At 46.8% G+C, this 19,966-nt stretch overlaps 1 protein-coding gene across 1 annotated transcript in view; it reads right to left on the bottom strand.

The window, feature by feature from the left end:
* e2f4 (E2F transcription factor 4) overlaps positions 1-16,562 on the bottom strand; it is a 48,359-nt gene extending 31,797 nt beyond the window's left edge. Inside the window, exon 1 of the mRNA XM_072547655.1 lies at positions 16,274-16,562. Coding sequence (XP_072403756.1) covers positions 16,274-16,390 — 117 coding nt within the window. The 5' untranslated portion in view covers positions 16,391-16,562. The remainder of the gene's footprint in view (positions 1-16,273) is intronic.
* Between the last annotated feature and the right edge of the window lie 3,404 nt (positions 16,563-19,966).

Here is a 19,966-nt window from a genome sequence, read left to right as displayed (position 1 = left end):
AAGCCAACCCAGCTGATAGGGCCTACACAAAAAAAAGGGCAGAGCCATACCAGACCCCACCAGGCATAATTGCACGTGGCTTTGTTCAAACCGAGCCTGAGATTCAAGATTCTCCACACATCTCCTTCCTCTCACCAGCCCAACCAGAAGAGGTTGAAAAGTCGTGAGTGATATCATTGGGTAACTCTATGGCCTTTGAGTGAAAAGGTTGCGAGCTCAAGTCCCAGTCTCCCTGTCGCCTAGCCAACATTTATTGATCAACGACCATCAGATTGGTGGAAAGATCATGAACCAAATGGCCCAGGTTCAAAGGGAATTAGCAAATCAGACAAAGGGGACATGAGGAAAATTTTTTTGCACTGTCAGTGATTAGGGTCCGGATGGAATGTCTGAGGCTGTGATAGAGGCAGGTTCAATCAAGGCATTTAAAGGGAAACTGGATCATTATTAGGAAAGAATAAATATGCAGGGCTATTGTGAATAAGCAGCAAAGTAGGATGAAGTGAATTTAAAGTGTCAGTACGAATATGATGGGCAGAGTGGCTTTGCTTTAGGTAAAAGTGTAGGGAAATTCAATAACAGAACAAACTGAAAGGCTTTGTATATTAATGAATGAAGCATTTGAAATAAGATGATGAACTGACAGTGCAAATTGAGGTAAATGGATATGATCTCATAGCCATTAGGGAAACATGGTTACAAGGAACTTAACATTCAGGGATATTTCACCTTTCCAAGAGAAAGGAGGAATGGAAAAGGTGATGGTGTAGTGCATTGATAAGAAATGAAATGAGGACCATTTTGAGCGATGACCTAGGCTCAGAAACAAAAACAGCAAGGGAAAGAATGTTGGTAGGAGCAGTGTACAGATCCAAGCAGTAGCCACTCTGTGGGAAAGCCTATACATCAACGAATAACATCAGCATGTAGAAAGAACAAAGTTACGATTATGGCTGACTTTAATCTTCGTGTTGATTGGGTTAATCAAATTGGAAAGGGCAACCATTACAACAAATTCATAGACCACAACAGGGGTAGTTTCCAAGAGCAATATGTCATGGAGCCAACCAGGGAGCAGGCTATCTTGGATCCGGTAATGGGTAATGAGGTAAGTTTAATAAATGACCTCAGAATAAAAGATACCCTAGGATTCAGTGATCATAACACTAAGGAATTTAATATTCAGTTTGAGAGTGAGAAACTCGGTTTGGAAACAACTGTTGAACTTCAATAAGATGAATTACAATAAAATAATAATGGAGTTGGCTGAAGTGAAATGGGTGGATAGAATAGCAGGATTAACAGCAGGCAACCAGTAGCAGACATTTAAGAAGGTGTTTCCTGACGCTCAGCATAAATACATCCCAGTAAGGATGAAAGGTTCTAAGAGAGGGTTAAACCAACAATGGCTAATCAGAGAAGTTAAAAGATGAAAGGGAAAGCATCCAAGGAGGTCAAAGTCAGTGACAGCCCTGGATACTCAGATAGAGAATACAGCAATTGAGGATTAAAATGATAACAGAGACAGAACATAAACGATGAAAGCAAACTAGCAAAGAATATAAATCTGACAGTAAGCACTTATTTGAATATAAAAACAAAGAGAGGGGTCAAAGTGAACTTGGGCTCCTTAGGAAATGAATCTGGACAGGCAGCTTCGGGGAATTAGGAAATGGCAGGAATTAATGCATCAGTCATTATGTTGGAAGATACTCTAAACATTCTATTAATACTAAAGAATACAGGGGAGGTATCAAATACCATCACCATCTCGAGAGAAGTAGCATTAGAAAAACTAATGGGGCCTAAAGGTAGATGAGCCTCCGGCCCTGTTGGGTTGTATCTGAGGATCCTTAATAAGGTAGCTAGAGGGGTAGTGGATGCATCGACTGTAACTTTCCAAAAAATCCTTGGATCCTGGAGAATTATCGGAGGGTTAGAAAACTGCTAATGTGACACTCCTATTCAAAAAAGTGGGTGGGGGAAGATTGAGAAAATGCAGATAACTACAGACTGATTAGCCTAACATCTATTGTTGGAAAGGTAGTGATATCAAATATCAAGGAAGTAATAGCAGAACATTTGGAAAATCTTATTTTAATCTAGCAGAATCAGCATGGCTTCATGAAAGGGGGATTCTGACTAATTCATCAGAGTTTTTTTTAAGATGTCTCAACCAGAGTGGATAGAGGGGAACCAGTAGATGTGTTGTATTTGGACTTCCAGAAAGCAATCAATAAAGGTAACTCACAAAAGGGTAGATCATAAGATAAGAGCCCACGATGTTATTTTATTGGCATGGATACAGAATTGGCTCATGGGCAGGAAATGGCTAGTGGGGATACGGGGCTCCATTTCCAGTTGGCAACGTGTGCAGTAAGGTTCCACAGGGATCAGTGTTGGGACGGTAACTGTTTACCTACATTAGTGAGAAAGGAAGCAAATACTCTTGAAGCCAAACTTGCAGATACACAAAAACAAGTGGACAGGCAGGGTTGAGATAGGGGGATTCAAACTGTTTACATGGAGATATTGATAGGTTAAGTAAGTGGGCAAAAAGTTGGCAAATGGAATATAATGTGGAAAAATGCAAAGGTGTTCATTTTGGAAGAGAGAACAAAAGAACAGTGTATGATTTAAACAGAGAAAAACTGCAAAAAAGCTGCAACACAATGGACTTGTACATAAAGCACAGAAAGCTAGCACACAGGTGTAGCAGGTACTCTGGAAGGCAAATGGACTGTTGACCCTTATTTCAAAGGGTTTGGAATAGTAAGAGAAGGGAGGTTGTACTGTTGGTGAGACCACATCTGGAGTACTGAGCAGTTTTGGTCCTTTTAAAAGCTACCATTTCATTGGTAACAGTTCAGGGAAGGTTCACTAAAATGATTCCAGCTACGGAAGGATTGTCTTATGATCAAAGACTAAACAGATTGAGACTCTACTCACTGTGGTTTAGAAGACGATGATCTCACTGAAACCTCTGGGATTCTTAAGGGGCTTGACAGGGTCAATGCTGAGAGGGTGTTTCCCTCTCATGGGAGAGTCTAGGACCCAAAAAGCACAGTCTCAGAATAAAGGGGCACCAATTTAAGGCTCATGAGGAGGAATTTCTTCACACAGAGGGTTGGGTGTCTTTGGAACTGCTTGCACCCAGAGCTGTGGGGGGGGGCAGAGTCCTCGTGTATATTTGACGCTGAGGTAGATAGGTTCTTGAGTCGGGGAATCAAGGGTTATGGGGAAAAAGTAGGAAAGTGGACATGAGGCATGTTGGATCGGCCATGACCCTTGTTAAAGGCAGGGCAGGGTCAAGGGGCTGAATGGCCTACTCCTGCTCCTTTTTTTTAACAGTCTTATGTAGCTGGTAGATAGCATATTGTTTGCTGTGTGTAAGTAGTTCTGAACTAAACAAAGAGCTGAGAGGTTGACAAGGAGCCAGTTTGCCACAAACTCAGATTGAACAGAGCCACTCTGGTGAACTGGGGGTTCTTGACATAACTGTATTTGCTCCAAATGATTTTACAGTGGATGGAAAACACCTGCTGTAAATCCCCACCCACCTGCCAAAACAGAAGCTCAAATAAGCATCAGGAACTGACAAGAAACAAAACAGCAAAGAAAGCAGAAAGCGACTTGACTCCACTGCTTGGGGAAAATCCCAGACACCATCTGGGTCAAAAAAGGAGTGAAATGAGTGTAAGCCTCTTTCACTGCTCCTGCCGCAATATTCACAGGCTTCATCGGAGTTAACAGAAGGCTGCTGCAGACTGACAGGCTGGTGCGATAAGAGACCAGGCGCTTAATGGCAGACGGATGTCTCAAAATGGCAGACAGAAGGAGAAACACTCCAGCTCCATCAGCCTCTAGGATGGGTTGGACCTCTACCATCCACCCGTTCCTCTAGAATGTTGACAAGATTGTTGACTGAGAAAGCTTGCTGGACATCAATTAGTCGCCAAGTTTCCTAAATGACAACAGTAACCACACTCCAGAAGCACTTGACCGGTTGGTAGAGTGTTTTGGGATGTCCTGAGACCATGTAAAAGGTGGTACATAAATGCAAGCTCATTTTTCTTTTGCACATCTCAACGTGACATGACATGGTGCAGTCACTGACTGCTCTATCAAGGAAACATTCACCTCCTTTAATTCCAGGAGTGCAAGATAGCTGAAGCCTTCTCCCCAGGAATCTCCCCTACCCTGGGGCACCACATTCTCCATAACATTCTCGTCCTCAAAAGCTGACCACATGACTCGACTGAAACAACAGCATAAGCAGGGAGTCACTGAGCTCTTCATGTTTATTCTCTACTTCACATTCAGACCAAGCTGCAGAATCAAACTGAAGCACATAAGAAGCCATTCAGCCAATTGTATCTCTGTCAGCTCTATCAAGGAGCCATTCTACAAGTCACATTCTACTGGCCTTTCCCCACAGACATAGAAAATTTCCTTCAAGTAATTATCCAATTCTCTTTCAAAAGAGATGATTGAATCTGCCCTCAATTATTTCAGATAGCTCCCAGTCACAACATACTGGGGGCTGCAAAAATAATATTTCCCTTTTACAACACAAACAGAAATTTCTGGGACAGCTCAGCAGGTCTGGCTGCATCTGTGCGGAGAAATCAGAATTAGCGTTTTGGGATCGAGTGACCCTTCTTCAGAACTGTTATTAGGAAGGTTCACTTGACCGGAAACGTTAACTCTGATTTCTCTGCACAGATGCTGCCAGACCTGCTGAACTGTCCCAGAAATTTCTGTTTGTGTTTCCAATTTACAACATCTGCTATTCTTTTGGTTTTTATCTCCCCTCTAGTTTTTTTTTAAACTACACCTTAAATCTGTATCCCCTCTGACTATCAACCCTCCTGTCATTAGAAACAGTTGCTTCTCATTTATTGTCAAAACTCCTCAGAATTTTAGGCATCTCTATGAAGTCTCCCTTTAACCTTTTCTGCTTTAAGATTAATCTCATGTTCTACAGTCTTCCCACATTTCTAGAATTATACCACAGATGCGGGAAATCAATTACTCTCCTCTGCAGCATTTCTGAGGGCTTGAAATTCTCCCCAACATGTGGCGCCCAGAATTAGCCAGAATACTTCAACTGGTGCCAAACCAGTCAGTTTAACTTCCTTCTTTTTGAACTCTACTAATAAAGCCATGTGCTTTGCAAAGCTTGTAACAGTGAAACAGTTCAGGAGCTTTAAGATTTCTGAGATGGAGACTCAATGCGTTTAATCGGACAAGCGACACCACACTGCACTTCTAAGGTTTTGTCCGGCTGAGGAAGCAGTTGTTGCTCAAGGTTGAGGTGAAAAGTCCATTGAGTAGCTTCAGCTAGTGCAGCTGAGAATGGTTGTACCCTCACTAGGACTGTATCTCTCAGGACAGGAACTCAGTGTACGGGCGACGGGTCACATCTACACTGGGCCCAAGCCGCAGATGGTTGAGGGTGACTCAGATTTGGAATGGGAGGTTCAAAACCTGGGACTTCACTGATCTGATCAGATACCAGGGTGCAACTGATGATGTTTATAGTCAATCAGAAGATGTAGGCTGTATCAGATTGTAGGGTGCAGAGTGTGATCCAGCTTGTGGTACAGGGCGTGCAGTTTTTTTTTGCACTGTCCTGTATCAGTGGGAATGCTTCTTTAGCTGTCAGCCAGTAGTTTTCATTGAGGGAGATGCTGGGCGATTTAATTTTGCTGTTGCAGAAAGCCACCCAAAATGGGTTGATCTTGGTAGATAGCTAGCTGTTTGCAACTCAGAGGAAACATCAGGGGGAGCTAAAGTCGACCTCAATGTCAGCTGCTCTGCCTCAGGCAGAATCTCAATGTAACTGGCAGCAATGCCTGCTGAATGCATGTGGATACCAGACAGGCAAAGGGGCCTTTTGTGCTTTTATGTTCACAAATACAGACCTCTCACTGGCATCATCTGTCCACACATACACACAACCACAGAGATTGGTCACTGCTCCCAAATGTCAGTGAAAAGGACTGCAGAATACAAAAGGATTTGCTCTAACCAGGAGGACTGGCTCACAAAACAATGTCGGTTCCAAAAGGGTTCACACCTCCTTTCCAAATATTAATGTCAACTGGTCTGGTCTGGTCAGTTACAACAGTTGATGATGGTTTCATTATCACCATGACAAAGACTACTTTTTCAATTCTAGAGTTATTCATTGAATTTAAATTCCACCAGCCGCTGTGCTTTTACCAGATGACCAGCTTCAACCTCATACCTGATAGCCCAATGCCATCATGTTCGGGCCACCATCTCCTTCCTCCAGTACCCCTTCCTTCTCAGCAGACCTCACCTGATACCCTATACTCCTAGCCCCCCACCATGGATCCAGGCCCCTCCAGCAACAGGCCCATCCCCAGGGCCCAGTCGTTCCAGTGTTATCTTCCCTGGGGCTCCAGTGCCTCCTCCTCAGAATCCAGCACGTCGTCATAACATGCTGAAACTTTGAGGGAGGTCTGGGTTTGTCTTGTATCATAGTCAGGATAGCTTTGTCCACTTGACAGTTAAGTACATCACCTGCTCCTTGGGTGGAAGGCACTGCTGTAACATGGTGTAATGCAGACCTTTGTATCACAGGCCCATTTTTGACCCTAAATCCTCCAGTCTCCAAAGATTACAAACACAGTCACGCACTTTAAAAGCAACATTAAAAAAATCAGCTATTTAATTCTTTGGCTGATTTTACAAAGTACTTACTTTATTCAATTATCTTGGAGGCTGTGGCCTGGAAACTGTTGGGAGGTACACACATTATTGATTCTGATGGAATCATAGCTGGATCAAGCATCGGCTTTGAAAATGTGGTCTCACCTATAACATGGCCCAGGTATACATGTCTGGGAGCTAGTTACAACAGGGATTCCAGTGTACTGTGAAATTAACATTCAAAAATACAAACTATTCCCAATGAACTGGGTTAGTTCGCTGGTCAAAAGACAGCGCTTTATATTTAGACCCGGTGTCGGATTTTCCACACTGCCTCCACACAAAGTAATGGCTCTTTCTTTCTGCGGAATAGGAGGCATTTTTAAAGCAGTGCCTGCCCTGCACCATACAAATTAAAAGTTGGAGAAGACCATTTGGCCCAGAGCCTGGTCTGCAATTCAATAAGATCGTGGCTGATCTGATTACTCCACATTTCCCACAGGTTTCTGATAACATTTCACTCCTCCCCCTCACCCCACCCACTGCTTATCAATATTTTGGACACAAAAATATTCAAGGGTTCGGCTTCCACTGCATTTTAAGGAAGAGAACTCCAAAGACTCACCTCAGGAAAAAGAACTCATCTGTCTTAAGTGGGAGACCCCTTATATTGAAACAGTGAGCCTTGGTTCTAGATTCTACTGCTACAAGAGGAAACATCCTTTCCATGTTCATCCTGTCAAGATCCCGCAGGATGGTCTAAGTTTCAATCAATTCACCCCTGATACTTCTAAACTCCAGTGGATATAATAAACCTCATCTGTCCAACCTTTCCTCAGGAAGCAACCTGTACATTCTTGGTATTGGTCTGGTAAATCTTTCCTGAACTGCTGCCAGCACCTTTCCATCCCTCCTTCAATAAGTGAGCAGTTTTACTGATATTGTCTTACCCTTTCTAAGTGATTTCTCTGCTTTTCGATTCAATTCCCCTTTCAATAAGCGAAAGCATTGATTAGCTTTGCTGTACCTGCAAACTAACCCTTTACAATTCATGCACAAGGACAGCCGGATCCCTCTGCTACTCTGAGGCACTGAAATCTTCGGTCTGCTCCTTTTTAAATAAATTCTTCCTGTCTGATTTATCCCCCCTCAGCGGGGCACCATCCTTAGAGGCGTGGCATTCAACATTTGGCTTCCCTAGCCCTTTGGTATTTGGCTCTTCACAGACTGCTCCCCATTCCCTGCATCCTGAAGATTGACAGGTTACTTCTGGACCACCTCGCAATGTGCCAAGTACCAGGAATCCCTTTCAGGGGAAAGAGGCTGGCAGAGTAGGATTTCAACTCAGTGAGTCTTCACACTGGGAATGACACTTCTACTGAGGTCTTCCTAGCCAGCACTAAAACAGGATAGAGACCTTTTTATAAATAGCAGCCTGGCACTACACAGAAAGAATCATCTTCCCAGCAAATGTCTGGGTTTGAACTCTGCTCCCAAAGCAGGTGAAAAGCCACTTTAATTTCAGCTTTTGCAATTTGAATCTTCCTTTCTTTTTTTAAAAATACTTTATAGGTTAAAACTCACAACACCAGGTTATAGTCCAACAGGTTTATTGGGAAGTAATAGCTTTTGGAGTGCTGCTCCTTCATCAGGTAGCTGATGAAGGCACAGCACTCCGAAAGCTTGTACTTCCCAATAAACCTGCTGGACTATAACCTGGTGTTGTGTGAGTTTTAACTTTGTCCACCCCAGTCTAACACCGGCACCTCCACATCATGGCTACCTTTAAAAAATATGGCACTGCCAACAATGGGGTTCATGTCACTGGATTATTTATCCAGAGGGTCTGGAGACTTGTGCTCAAAAATTCAATTGATAAATCTGGAGGTGAAAGCCATTCTCGGTCACGGTGATGATGAAACTATTATCCACTAACACAAAAAAATCACGCTTTTTTTTAGGAGGACGAAATCTGCTGTCTTCGTCTTTTCTGGCCTAGATGCAAAATATAGTTGACTCTTAACTACACCCTTAAATGGCCAGTGATGTCGACCTCTCATGCAAGGCTAAAATTACTAGGACTGGGCACATTGCTGGAGTATCCCAATGGAAAATTCTTCTTGTAAAAGAATCACAAGATCCTTGGTTTTCTGCCTTGTCCCCCACTACCTTCTGAAGCAAAAGAACAACCTATCCTAGCTCAGATGTTACAGCAGTCGGCAACAGGGCCAGATTGCTGGCTATTTATTTCCACAGGAGAAAGTGAGGACTGCAGATGCTGGAGATCAGAGCTGAAAATGTGTTGCTGGAAAAGCGCAGCAGGTCAGGCAGCATCCAAGGACAGGAGAATCAACGTTTCGGGCTTCTGTTCCTTGGATACTGCCTGACCTGCTGCGCTTTTCCAGCAACACATTTTCAGCTATTTATTTCCACAGTCAAACAGAACAGGTTGACAACAATCTCTTTAGCAAGGAATGAATCACAACCACAGCAGATCTCCATCCAGTAACTATACGCATTAAAACTTCACCTAATGAAAGCACATCAGAAATGAGACTCTCTGCTGAAACACTGGTCTCTATGTCATAACAAATTACTGTTTTGAATAGAATCTCTCTCTCTCTTTTAGAATATCATACATATATATAAGTGATGATTTTTGGAGTGGAGTGACTTATGTAGGCATCATTTTGCAAGCAGAGAAAAGACAGCCAGTGCGTGGTTAGTCAGTTTGCTAGTATAGGGAGGAATCCCAAACGATTTATCTTGGTATACTGACCAAGAGTCTCACACATCCGCTCAAATGACTGACAAAGATAGGCAAGGTTTTGGGTCCAAAACTCACCTAAGGGATGGCAACCTCTGGCAGTATTGCACAAGAGCACCAATAACGCAGGCCTCTGGGACAGGGCTTCATCAAAAGCTAAAAGGTAGTTACAATACCAGCAACTAGCCAACAATATAGAAAATTGCCAGGTATGTCTTGCTTAGAAAGAAAAAGCAGGACAAATCCAACCTGGCCAATCACTGCTGTATCAATCTACTATTGATTATCAGAGTGAAGGAAGGAGTCAAAAGTGTCTTTAAATAGCACTTACAAAGAAATAACCTGCTCACTGATGCTCAGTTTGAGTTCCACCCAGGTCATTCAGCTCCTGACCTCACATCAGCAAACATGAGCAAAAGAGTGAAAGAGCTAAACTCGAGGGGAGGAGAGAGTAATCACAATCATATAGAATCCCTACAGAGTGGAAACAGGCCCTTTGGCCCATCAAGTCCACACCGATCCTCCAAAGTGTAACCCATCCTGACCTGTTCCATTACCTTATTATCCTATATTTACTCCTGATTAATGCACCTAATCTACACATCCCTGGACACTAAGGTCAATTTAGCATGGCCAATTTACCTAACCTGCTCATCTTTGGATTGTGGGAGGAAACCCATGCAGACACAGGGAGAATGTGGAAATTCCACACAGACAGTCGCCCAAGGCTGGAATCGAACCCAAGTCCCTGGCGCTGTGAGGCAACAGTGCTAAGCACTGAGCACCGCTCCACTTTTGAAATCACCTTTGACATCAAGGCAGCACTTGATAGAGTGTGATATCAAGGAGGTCTAGTAAGACTGGAGACAATGGGAATCAGAGGGAATCTCACTGGTTGGTGACACACCTTGCACAAAGCAAGATAGCTATGGTTGGCTTAGCCAAAGGACATCACTGCAGGAGTTGCTTAGGTAGTGTCCCTGGTCTAATCATATTCAGTTGTTTCAGTGACCTCACTTCTGACCTCCATGATGAAGGGATGTTCAAAAATGATGGCACAATGTTCAGCATCGTTTGTGACACCTCAGATACTGAAGCAATCTGTATCAACATGCTTCTCAAACCTGGACAACATTCAGGCCTGGGCTGCTAAGTGACAAGTAACAGTCATGCCAGACAGCATCAAGCAATGACCATTTCCAATAAAGAAAAATGGATTGCTGCCCCTTGATATTCAATGGCATTACCATCATTGAATCCATTATTCCCACTGACCCTAATCCTGGGTGTTTCTACTGATCAGAAATTGAACTGAAGCAGCCAGATAAATGCAGGTTAGTGTTCAGGAACTAACTCACCTAAGTGAATATTCCCCCAGTGCCTGTCAACCACCACTTACAAAACACTAGTCAGGACTGTGATAAGATTCTTCACTTTTCTTAGATGATTGCAGCTCCAACAAGACTCAAGGAGCCAGACGCCATTCAAGACGATAATATATCCACTTGTCTGACACCCAAACCACCACCTTCAAAATTTACCCCCTTCACTAACAATGTATGTCCCAGCAGGGTGTACCATTCACAAGATGCACTGCAGTAACTCACCAAGCCTCCACTAACTGCACTTTTCAAACCTGTGATCTCTTACACTTAGAAAAGAGAGAGCAGCTGACACAAAGGAACACTACAACCTTCAAGCTTCCCTCAAGATGTACGCTATCCTGTCTTGGAAAATCACTGTTCCTTCGTCATCGTTGGGCCAAAATCCTGGAACTCCCTTTCTAAGGTGATTGCGGGTGCCCCGATGGTAGCAGTTTAAGGTGGCAGCTCAGCACCACCACCTTCTCTAGGACAATAATCACTGGCAGAGCCAGTGACACCTACATCCCATCAACATATATGATAAAACAAATTACCCCAAATGAGTCTGGACAACAGAAGGAAATGGGGTTCTGAGTTTGTGCACCGAGTAGTTTTATAAAACAGATATTCTTGGGCACAATAAGTAAGTAAAACTTGAAAGATTCAGACAGCACAGATCACCAGATGTCTTTGTGCTCCCCTCTGACTCAGGTAGCCAATCCTCATGCCTGACATTACGATCAAGGGAAAAGCTCACAGCACAAAACTGCACATGGAGGGCAGGACAATGCTGGCCTGGAACTGCAAGTGCCAAGATTTTCAACGTCGCTCCAGAATGGAGCAGCCTGCTCAGGCAAAATCCACCAACCAGGATTATCAATGGAAGACTTTTAAGGCATCCCATCTGCACTCCTATAAGATACAACATTATCAGAGCTGTGCTGGTTGTGGGGAGGAATTGGAGTAAAAGTACTGGAAAATGGTGAGGACTAAGGCAGCTGACAGCTCCGACACTGCTCACCCACTTCCATATTGCACGCTGCCTTGTCCACACAGGGAGTGGTCTGCCAAAACAGATAGGATTTTAGCGACAATCACAGATTTGCAGGTACTTTCATCAGAAAACTGCCACAGTCGTAAGCTGCATCTTGGGCTTGAAAAAGAAGACAATTATCTTAATGATAAAGTCCTGGGGAGTGTACCAAACACAGAGAGGTTGGGGTGCAGGTTCATAGTTCCTTGAAAGTAGTCAAAGGTAGACAGGGAGGTGAAGGAGGCATTTGGTTTGCTTGCCTTTATTCGTCAGTGCAGTGAATAGAGGGGTTGGGAGGTCATATTGCAGCTGTACAGGACATTTGTGAGGACACTTTTGGAATACTGTGTTCAATTCTGGTATCCTTCCTATAGGAAAGATGTTGTGAAACTTGAAAGGGTTCAGAAAAGATTTACAAAGACGTTGCCGGGGTGTAGGATTTGATCTAGAGGGAGAGGCTGAATAGGCTGGGCTGTTTTCCGTGAAGCATTGGATGATCTTATAGAAGTTTATAAAATCATGAGGGACATAGATAAGGTAAATAGCCAAGGTCTTTTCCTCAGGATAGGAGAGCTCACAACTAAAGTGGATAGTTTAATGTGAGAGAGGAAAGATTTAAAAGGGACCTAAGGGGCAACCTCTTCACGCAGAGAGTGGTACGTGTATGGAATGAACTGTCAGAGGAAGTGATGGAGGCTGGTACAATTACAACATTTAAAAGGCAACTGGATGGGTATATGAACAGGAAGGATTTAAGAGGGACATCAGCCAAATGGGACGAGATTAATTTGGACAAAAGGGTCTGTCTTCATGCTGTACAACTCTGTGATCAAATAGGCATCTGGATAGGTACATGAATAGGAAAGATTTAGAAGGATGTGGGCCAAATGCTAGCAAATAGGATGAGGTCAGATTGGGATGTCTGGTCAGCGTGGGCGAGTTGGACTGAAGGGTCTATTTCTGTGTCTTATGACTCTGACTCCAAATCACCCAAGACTCCTGCCTACATTCAGTCACGTACTAGTTCACTGTCATGTGGGCCCAAAACTTCAGCCCTTGTTCTTGAACATATAAGAATCTTATGGCAAGTCAGAGAGAGGAGAGAGAGTCCTTCTACATATCCTCACACAATCAACATGTATTGTGCTGCAAAATCATGACGGATAGGTGGATACCCACTGAGTCCTAACCCGATCGTCAATCAGAAAACGATATCAGGAAATATAAACTGCTGAACAAACTGCCATACTGTACTGTTGAGCAAAAGGCTGTGAGCAGGCAAGAATTTTCCGCTACCTCATTCAGGGGTTGCGCCAGCCACAGAGAGCCACATGGGAGGGAACAGGAAGTAAACATAGCAGGGAGATCGGACATCAATAAGCAGCTTACTCAAAGAAATTCCACCTCTGCAAAGAAAAAAATGCCGTGCTGAAGCAATTACAGAAATCCTACACTGCAGATAATTCACCTTTAATTAAGGGGTTCAGGATGTTAACGGGAGTTACAATGGATTCTAAGGGTCAAAGGTGAAGGAATGCTCAGGATATCATGAATGGATTGAGCTATTCTGCGTCCTGTGAACCCATGACACCCCTTAATACTCCTTCACCTTTGACCCCACAAGGCCATTTTCACTTCCTGTTGGGACATTATGAATGGAACAAAGCTTCCTCGCTGGAGGGAGGACTGCAACAGGCCACGAGTTACATCTGTAATGTTCCACTGCTCAGTAGAGAGGACGTGGAGATATAGCTGCTCCTTTAGTATTCCAGAGGGGGCACACAGTGCCAACCTACCTACATTTAACAGCTGAAATCTCAACAAATATGTCTTACTGAGGATGGCACAGAGAGGCTGTCAGTAACAAGAGCTTTGTGACACCAGTGAGACACCCAGGAAGATAGAGGTGGGGGTGGGACCTGGGGCTTTATATTGACAGATTCTCCAAACGGACGACCAAACTCAACAAAGTCTCCATCCACCCCAGCCTCCAGGAATGACTAACAGAGGAAATCCCCAATCAGCTACACTCTGTCCACGAGCAATGTTCTCCCTCGATGTAGCCATGCCATTTTGTCACTCCATCACCTTCAGCAAAGAATCCTTCCACATACCCCACTGACCTGTTTCCCTACTTCTAAAAATGGAATGTCATTCACCCCAAGGGGATGGTGCGAGATGGGTTATTGAACTGAGGGGAATCAGAGCACAATTAGATATTGACAGGGCAGCCTGGGAATCGAAGGATCACAGCACCACACTGGCAGCCTCACAGCAGCAACTGAAGCTCTGACCAACCACCGACTGGCCAAAACCACAAACCCACAACCAAAATCCAGGCCCAAGAAAAGGACAAGAGGTCACAGGTGGCACTGGACTGGCCCAGTCACAGTGTCTTTAACTAAGTGACCCGGGACAGTCGAACAGCAGTCTAAATCAAGAAGGCCTTAACAGATTCATATCTTCTCCAAGATAACAGCCATGGGAACGTTCTGCTGACAATAGGGTTCGCCTCCCACGATTTTCCTGAGCTTGTCCCCAAGATCTGTCTTTTGCCGCAGCCACGCTATGCAAAGTTAACACAAGGTAGTAATTGTTATCTGTCTGTCCAGACTTTCAGCAAGCTGGTTGAGGGGGTGAGCAGCGTTTTAGACATGCATGTCTGAATGAGATCTCTTCCACGTGTCCTCTCTCACAGGACACCCTGATCGGTGATAGAAGCAGCTACTTCACCACTGTCCTAACAGAGATGCAGAGGCTCAGCACAGATCAAAGACTGAACCCCTGACCTCTGGTAAACTGTGTGTGGCACTGAACAATGCAACTAGCAACTGAACCAGAGTAACCACGTGCGTGTGTGTGCTGTTGAACAGATTCCAACATTGTCTTGGAGTTTGCTAAAAAGCAAAGGAAAACTAAGGTCTACCTGTGTGACCTGAGGAACAGTTATTACCCAGAAAGTTTCAGCAGTGACTCAGTGTGAATGATCCCAGTAGCCACAGTAATGAGTTCAGCAACAGGACATCCCCACGCTGGATAGGGCTCCTCTCTCTTTCAGTACAATGTTATGTACTGTAAAAGATAACATTCACCCTTACTGCCAATAACAACCAGAGAGATAGACACTGCCAGTAGTGGAGGCACAGCAGGGTTGGCAAGAGGGGTGGGAGGGGAGAGGACAGACAGGGCGTAGTGGGGTGTTGGGGATGAGGGGGGAAGCGGGAGGTGGGAAGTGGAGGGTGGGATGAGGGTGGGTTTGGGGGGGGGGAAGTGGAGGGTGGGGATGAGGGTGGGGGATGGGGGTCAGGGGTGGGGATGAAGGGGAAAGTGGGGGGTGGGGATGGGAGTGGGGATGAGGTTGGGGGGTAGTGGGGGTGGGGATGAGGTGGGGGGGAAGTGGGAGTGGGGATGGGGGGAAGTGGGAATGAGGGTGGGTTTGGGGGGGAATTGGGGGGGGTGGGAATGAGGTGGGGGTAGTGGGGGTGGGGAAGTGAGGGGTGGGGGGGAAGTGAGGGGTGGGGGGGAAGTGAGGGGTGGGGGGGAAGTGAGGGGTGGGGGTGGGGATGGGGGTGGGGGGGTTATAATGCACGCTGAGCAGGGCGATACCAATGAGGGTGATGATGGGGGGGGTGATGATGGGGGGGGTGATGATGGGGGGGTGATGATGGGGGGGGGTGATGATGGGGGGGGGTGGGGTGATGATGGGGGGGTGATGATGGGGGGGGTGATGATGGGGGGGGTGATGATGGTGGGGGGTGATGATGGGGGGGGGTGATGATGGGGGGGGTGATGATGGGGGGGGGTGATGATGGGGGGGGGTGATGATGGGGGGGGTGATGATGGGGGGGGTGATGATGGGGGGGGTGATGATGGGGGGGGGTGATGATGGGGGGGGTGATGATGGGGGGGGTGATGATGGGGGGGGTGATGATGGGGGGGGTGATGATGGGGGGGGTGATGATGGGGGGGGTGATGATGGGGGGGGTGATGATGGGGGGGGGGTGGGGATGGGGGGGGTGATGATGGGGGGGGTGATGATGGGGGGGGTGATGATGGGGGGGGTGATGATGGGGGGGGGGTGGGGATGGGGGGGGTGATGATGGGGGGGGTGATGATGGGGGGGGGGTGGGGATGGGGAGAGAGAGCAGTCCCTCCAGCGGACGCGGGCTGCACCGGGAGTTTGAGCACGTGCTCTCCCCCTCCCCCGGGGATGGGGGCGCGCGGCCTGCTCTGTGTCTCGCGCATCCTGGAGGGCTCCAACCGCCGCTCTCCCGCCGCTCGCGACCCCCCCCCCCATCTCCAAGGCCACGCGGGGGGTCCCGGCCTCCGGGTATCTAACCCCCCCCCCCGGTCAGCCCGGGACCGTGTCCCCCCCCCCCCCCCCCCCGGTCAGCCCGGGACCGTGTCCCCCCCCCCCCCCTCTCTCACCACTTTCAGGTCGAGGACCCCGTCCTTGGCCTCCTGCAGCAGGGACACGAACTTGGTGGTGAGGAGTCCCAGGCTCTTCTCGTGCCTGCTCGGAGTCTGCGGTAAGGCCTCGGCCATCTTCCCCCAACACTCTCCCCCTCTTTAATCCCTCACTCCCTGGATCTCTGGGGCCGGTGGATTCTCTCCCTCGGTCGGTCGGTAGCCGTTAGCAGCGCGCAGCACGCCGGGACTGATTTGAACTAGGAGCAAACAGCAGCCTCCCCGGGCCCCGGCCAGGGAGCGTCCTCAAACCGCCTCACTCCCCGCAAAGCGCAAAGCTTCCCCCCTCCCCCGGCCAGGGAGCGTCCTCAAACCGCCTCACTCCCCGCAAAGCGCAAAGCTTCCCCCCTTCCCCCGGTCCCTGACCAGGGAGCGTCCTCAAACCGCCTCACTCCCCGCAAAGCGCAAAGCTTCCCCCCCTCCCCCCCCGGCCAGGGAGCGTCCTCAAACCGCCTCACTCCCCGCAAAGCGCAAAGCTTCCCCCCTCCCCCGGCCAGGGAGCGTCCTCAAACCGCCTCACTCCCCGCAAAGCGCAAAGCTTCCCCCCTCCCCCGGCCAGGGAGCGTCCTCAAACCGCCTCACTCCCCGCAAAGCGCAAAGCTTTCCCCCCTCCCCCGGCCAGGGAGCGTCCTCAAACCGCCTCACTCCCCGCAAAGCGCAAAGCTTCCCCCCTCCCCCGGCCAGGGAGCGTCCTCAAACCGCCTCACTCCCCGCAAAGCGCAAAGCTTTCCCCCCTCCCCCGGCCAGGGAGCGTCCTCAAACCGCCTCACTCCCCGCAAAGCGCAAAGCTTCCCCCTCCCCCGGCCAGGGAGCGTCCTCAAACCGCCTCACTCCCCGCAAAGCGCAAAGTTTCCCCCTCCCCCGGGCCCCGGCCAGGGAGCGTCCTCAAACCGCCTCACTCCCCAGCCGGGGAGCATCCTCAAACTGCCTCACTCCCCGCAAAGCTTCCCCCTCCCCCGGCCAGGGAGCGTCCTCAAACCGCCTCACTCCCCGCAAAGCGCAAAACCTCTCCAGATCCCCAGCCAGGGAGCATCCTCAAATCACTTCACTCCCTGCAATGCATAAAGCCTCTGGATGCAGTCAGGGAGCGTCCTCCAATCGCCCCCCCCCCCCCAGCTCCTCGGCAGCATCTGCAAACTGTTGCTTTCCCCACATATTATAAAATCTCCAAGATCTGTTCAGGGAGCATCTGCAAATCACCAAATTATCAACAAATGCAATACTTCCTGTTGCCTACATCAGGGATTGTGTACTAAAAACAAGCTCCCCAGAACCACAAAACTGCCTACCTTAGGAAGTGTCTTTAAATCACCATTCCTTCTGCAAAGTGCAGAATCTACCAACCCTGTCGTAACCTCCACAAAGGGCAGAATATCTGGGTGGGTGTAGGAATGCAATAAAAGTTTGCCTTTATAATCCATCTTTAACATCCCAAGTTTGAAGGCTGTGATGTGTTGGTTTGAAATAGGAATTGAGGCCTGGGGTTGATTAGCATTGATCTCACTGAATGGCAGGGTAAGCTTGAGGGGCCAAATGGCCTCCGCTTGTTCCTTTTCCTTATGTTCTTACAGCTTTCCAACTAAAAGAAGATTTCAGCTCAACTGCCCAAACCCCTCCACTGACCTCTCTCCAAGATCTTCTGCCAACCACCTTCATTACTCATTCATCACGTTTTGGGGAGATGGTGGCATCGTGCTATTATCACTGGATTGGTAATCCATGTTAAAACATTTGGGGGACGTGGGTTCAAATCCCATATGACAGATGGTGAACTTAGTTCTCTGACTAAATCAAAAACTAGTTTAATGGTAATCATGAAACTACTAGCAATTGTCATCAAAACCCATCAGGCCCCAAAAATGGCCTTTAAGAAAGGAAAATCTGCTGCTGGTCTGTCATTTCCAGACCCACAGCGCTGTGATTGTACCCTTGGCATGCCTCTCAGTGGTATCGAACTGCTACAAAGTCTGAAAAAAGGAATAAAATCAGTTCCATCAACCAAGTATCAGAAATAATAATAGCACCCACAGTCCTTTTGACCTTACAAAGTCTTCCTGATCCTAGCAGATCTAGCACATAATGTGCTGTCAATCATCAGCTACAATACCAAGTGATCAAACCTGGTTCAGTGAGGAGTACAGGTGGACATGCTAGGAGTAGTACCAGCCACACCTCAAAATGAGGTGTCAACCTGGTCAAACTACAACACAAGACTTCCTGCATGCCAAACAACAATAGACAGAGCTAAGGGTTCCACAACAGATAGATCAAATCGAAACTCTGCAGGCTTGCCACATACAGCCATGAATGGCATGGACAATTAAACAACTAACAAGAGAAGGGGCTCCAGAAATCGTCCATAATGGAGGAACCTACCACATCAATGCAAACGACAAGGTTGAAGTACTCTCAACCATGTTCAGCCAGAAGTGCTAATTGAATGATCCATCTCAGCCTCCTCCTGAAGTCCGGAATGTCTCAGATTCCAGGCTTCAGTCAATGCACTCCAAATGGTACCAAGGAACAGTTGGAGGTGCTGGACACTGTAAAAAACATTGGACCCTGACAGCATTCCAGCAATAGTACTAAAGGCTTGTGCTGCCAATACAGTTGCAACACCTGCATCTTCCCAATAATGTGGAACATTGACCAGGTATGTCCTGTTTACAAAAAAGCAAAACAAATCCTACCCAGCCAATTACCATCTCAGTAAGATGATGAAAGGTGTCATCTGTTGTATTATTAAGCAACACCTAACTCAACAGAAACTCACCACTACCAACATCCTTGTGGTTACCATTAATGATAAGCTGAACGGGACATGAGAAGCCATAGAAATGTTTCTACAAGAGCTGGTCAGAGACTAGGAATTCTGTAACCACTAATTTGGCTCCCAGAGACTCTCTTCATTGACAAGATACAAGTCAGAAGTGTAATGGAATACTCCCCAATTTCCTGGATGGGGACAGTTCCAAAAACACTCAAGAAACAAATGCTGGCAAATGGGACTAGATTAGGTTAGGATATCTAGTTGGTATGGACGAGTTGGAGCTAAGGGTCTGTTTCTTTGCTTACATCTCTATGACTCTAAGCAGGATAAAGTGACCTACTTGATTGGCATCCCATCTAACACTTCCAATATTCATTCCTTCCATCATCAATGCACAGTGGCAGCAGTGCACAAGATGCACTGGAGGAATTCACCAAGGCTCCATTGATAGCACTTTCCCAATCTGTCACTTCTTCCACCTCAGAGGACTAGGGCAGCAAATACCTGAGGCCCTAAAATGACTTTCTCTCACAAATGTGGATGTTATCTGTTTGGTGCACAATGATCAATTCCATTCGCAACTCTCTGGATATGAAGTAGTTTATGCCTGCCTGCAGCAAAATATGCTTATCAAATGGAAAATAGACAACTGCAATTAGAGAAGGCATTTTTTTCAGTTTAAAAGAATAGATTGAGCTTTTGTCTGTATCTAACACCATGCTGTGCCTGTCCTGGGAGCATTTGATAAAGATACTACCCAGAGATATTTACTTTCTGTTTAAAAGACTAGAGGGAGTTATACTCTGAATGGAACAGAGTGCTGTACTTGTCCTGGGACTGTTTGATGGGGACAATGTAAAGGGAGCTTTACTCTGCAGCTAGTC

Source organism: Chiloscyllium punctatum, chromosome 26, assembly GCF_047496795.1.
Source record: "Chiloscyllium punctatum isolate Juve2018m chromosome 26, sChiPun1.3, whole genome shotgun sequence".
Taxonomy (NCBI): Eukaryota; Metazoa; Chordata; class Chondrichthyes; order Orectolobiformes; family Hemiscylliidae; genus Chiloscyllium; species Chiloscyllium punctatum.
This window is presented reverse-complemented; position numbering and strand designations above follow the sequence as displayed.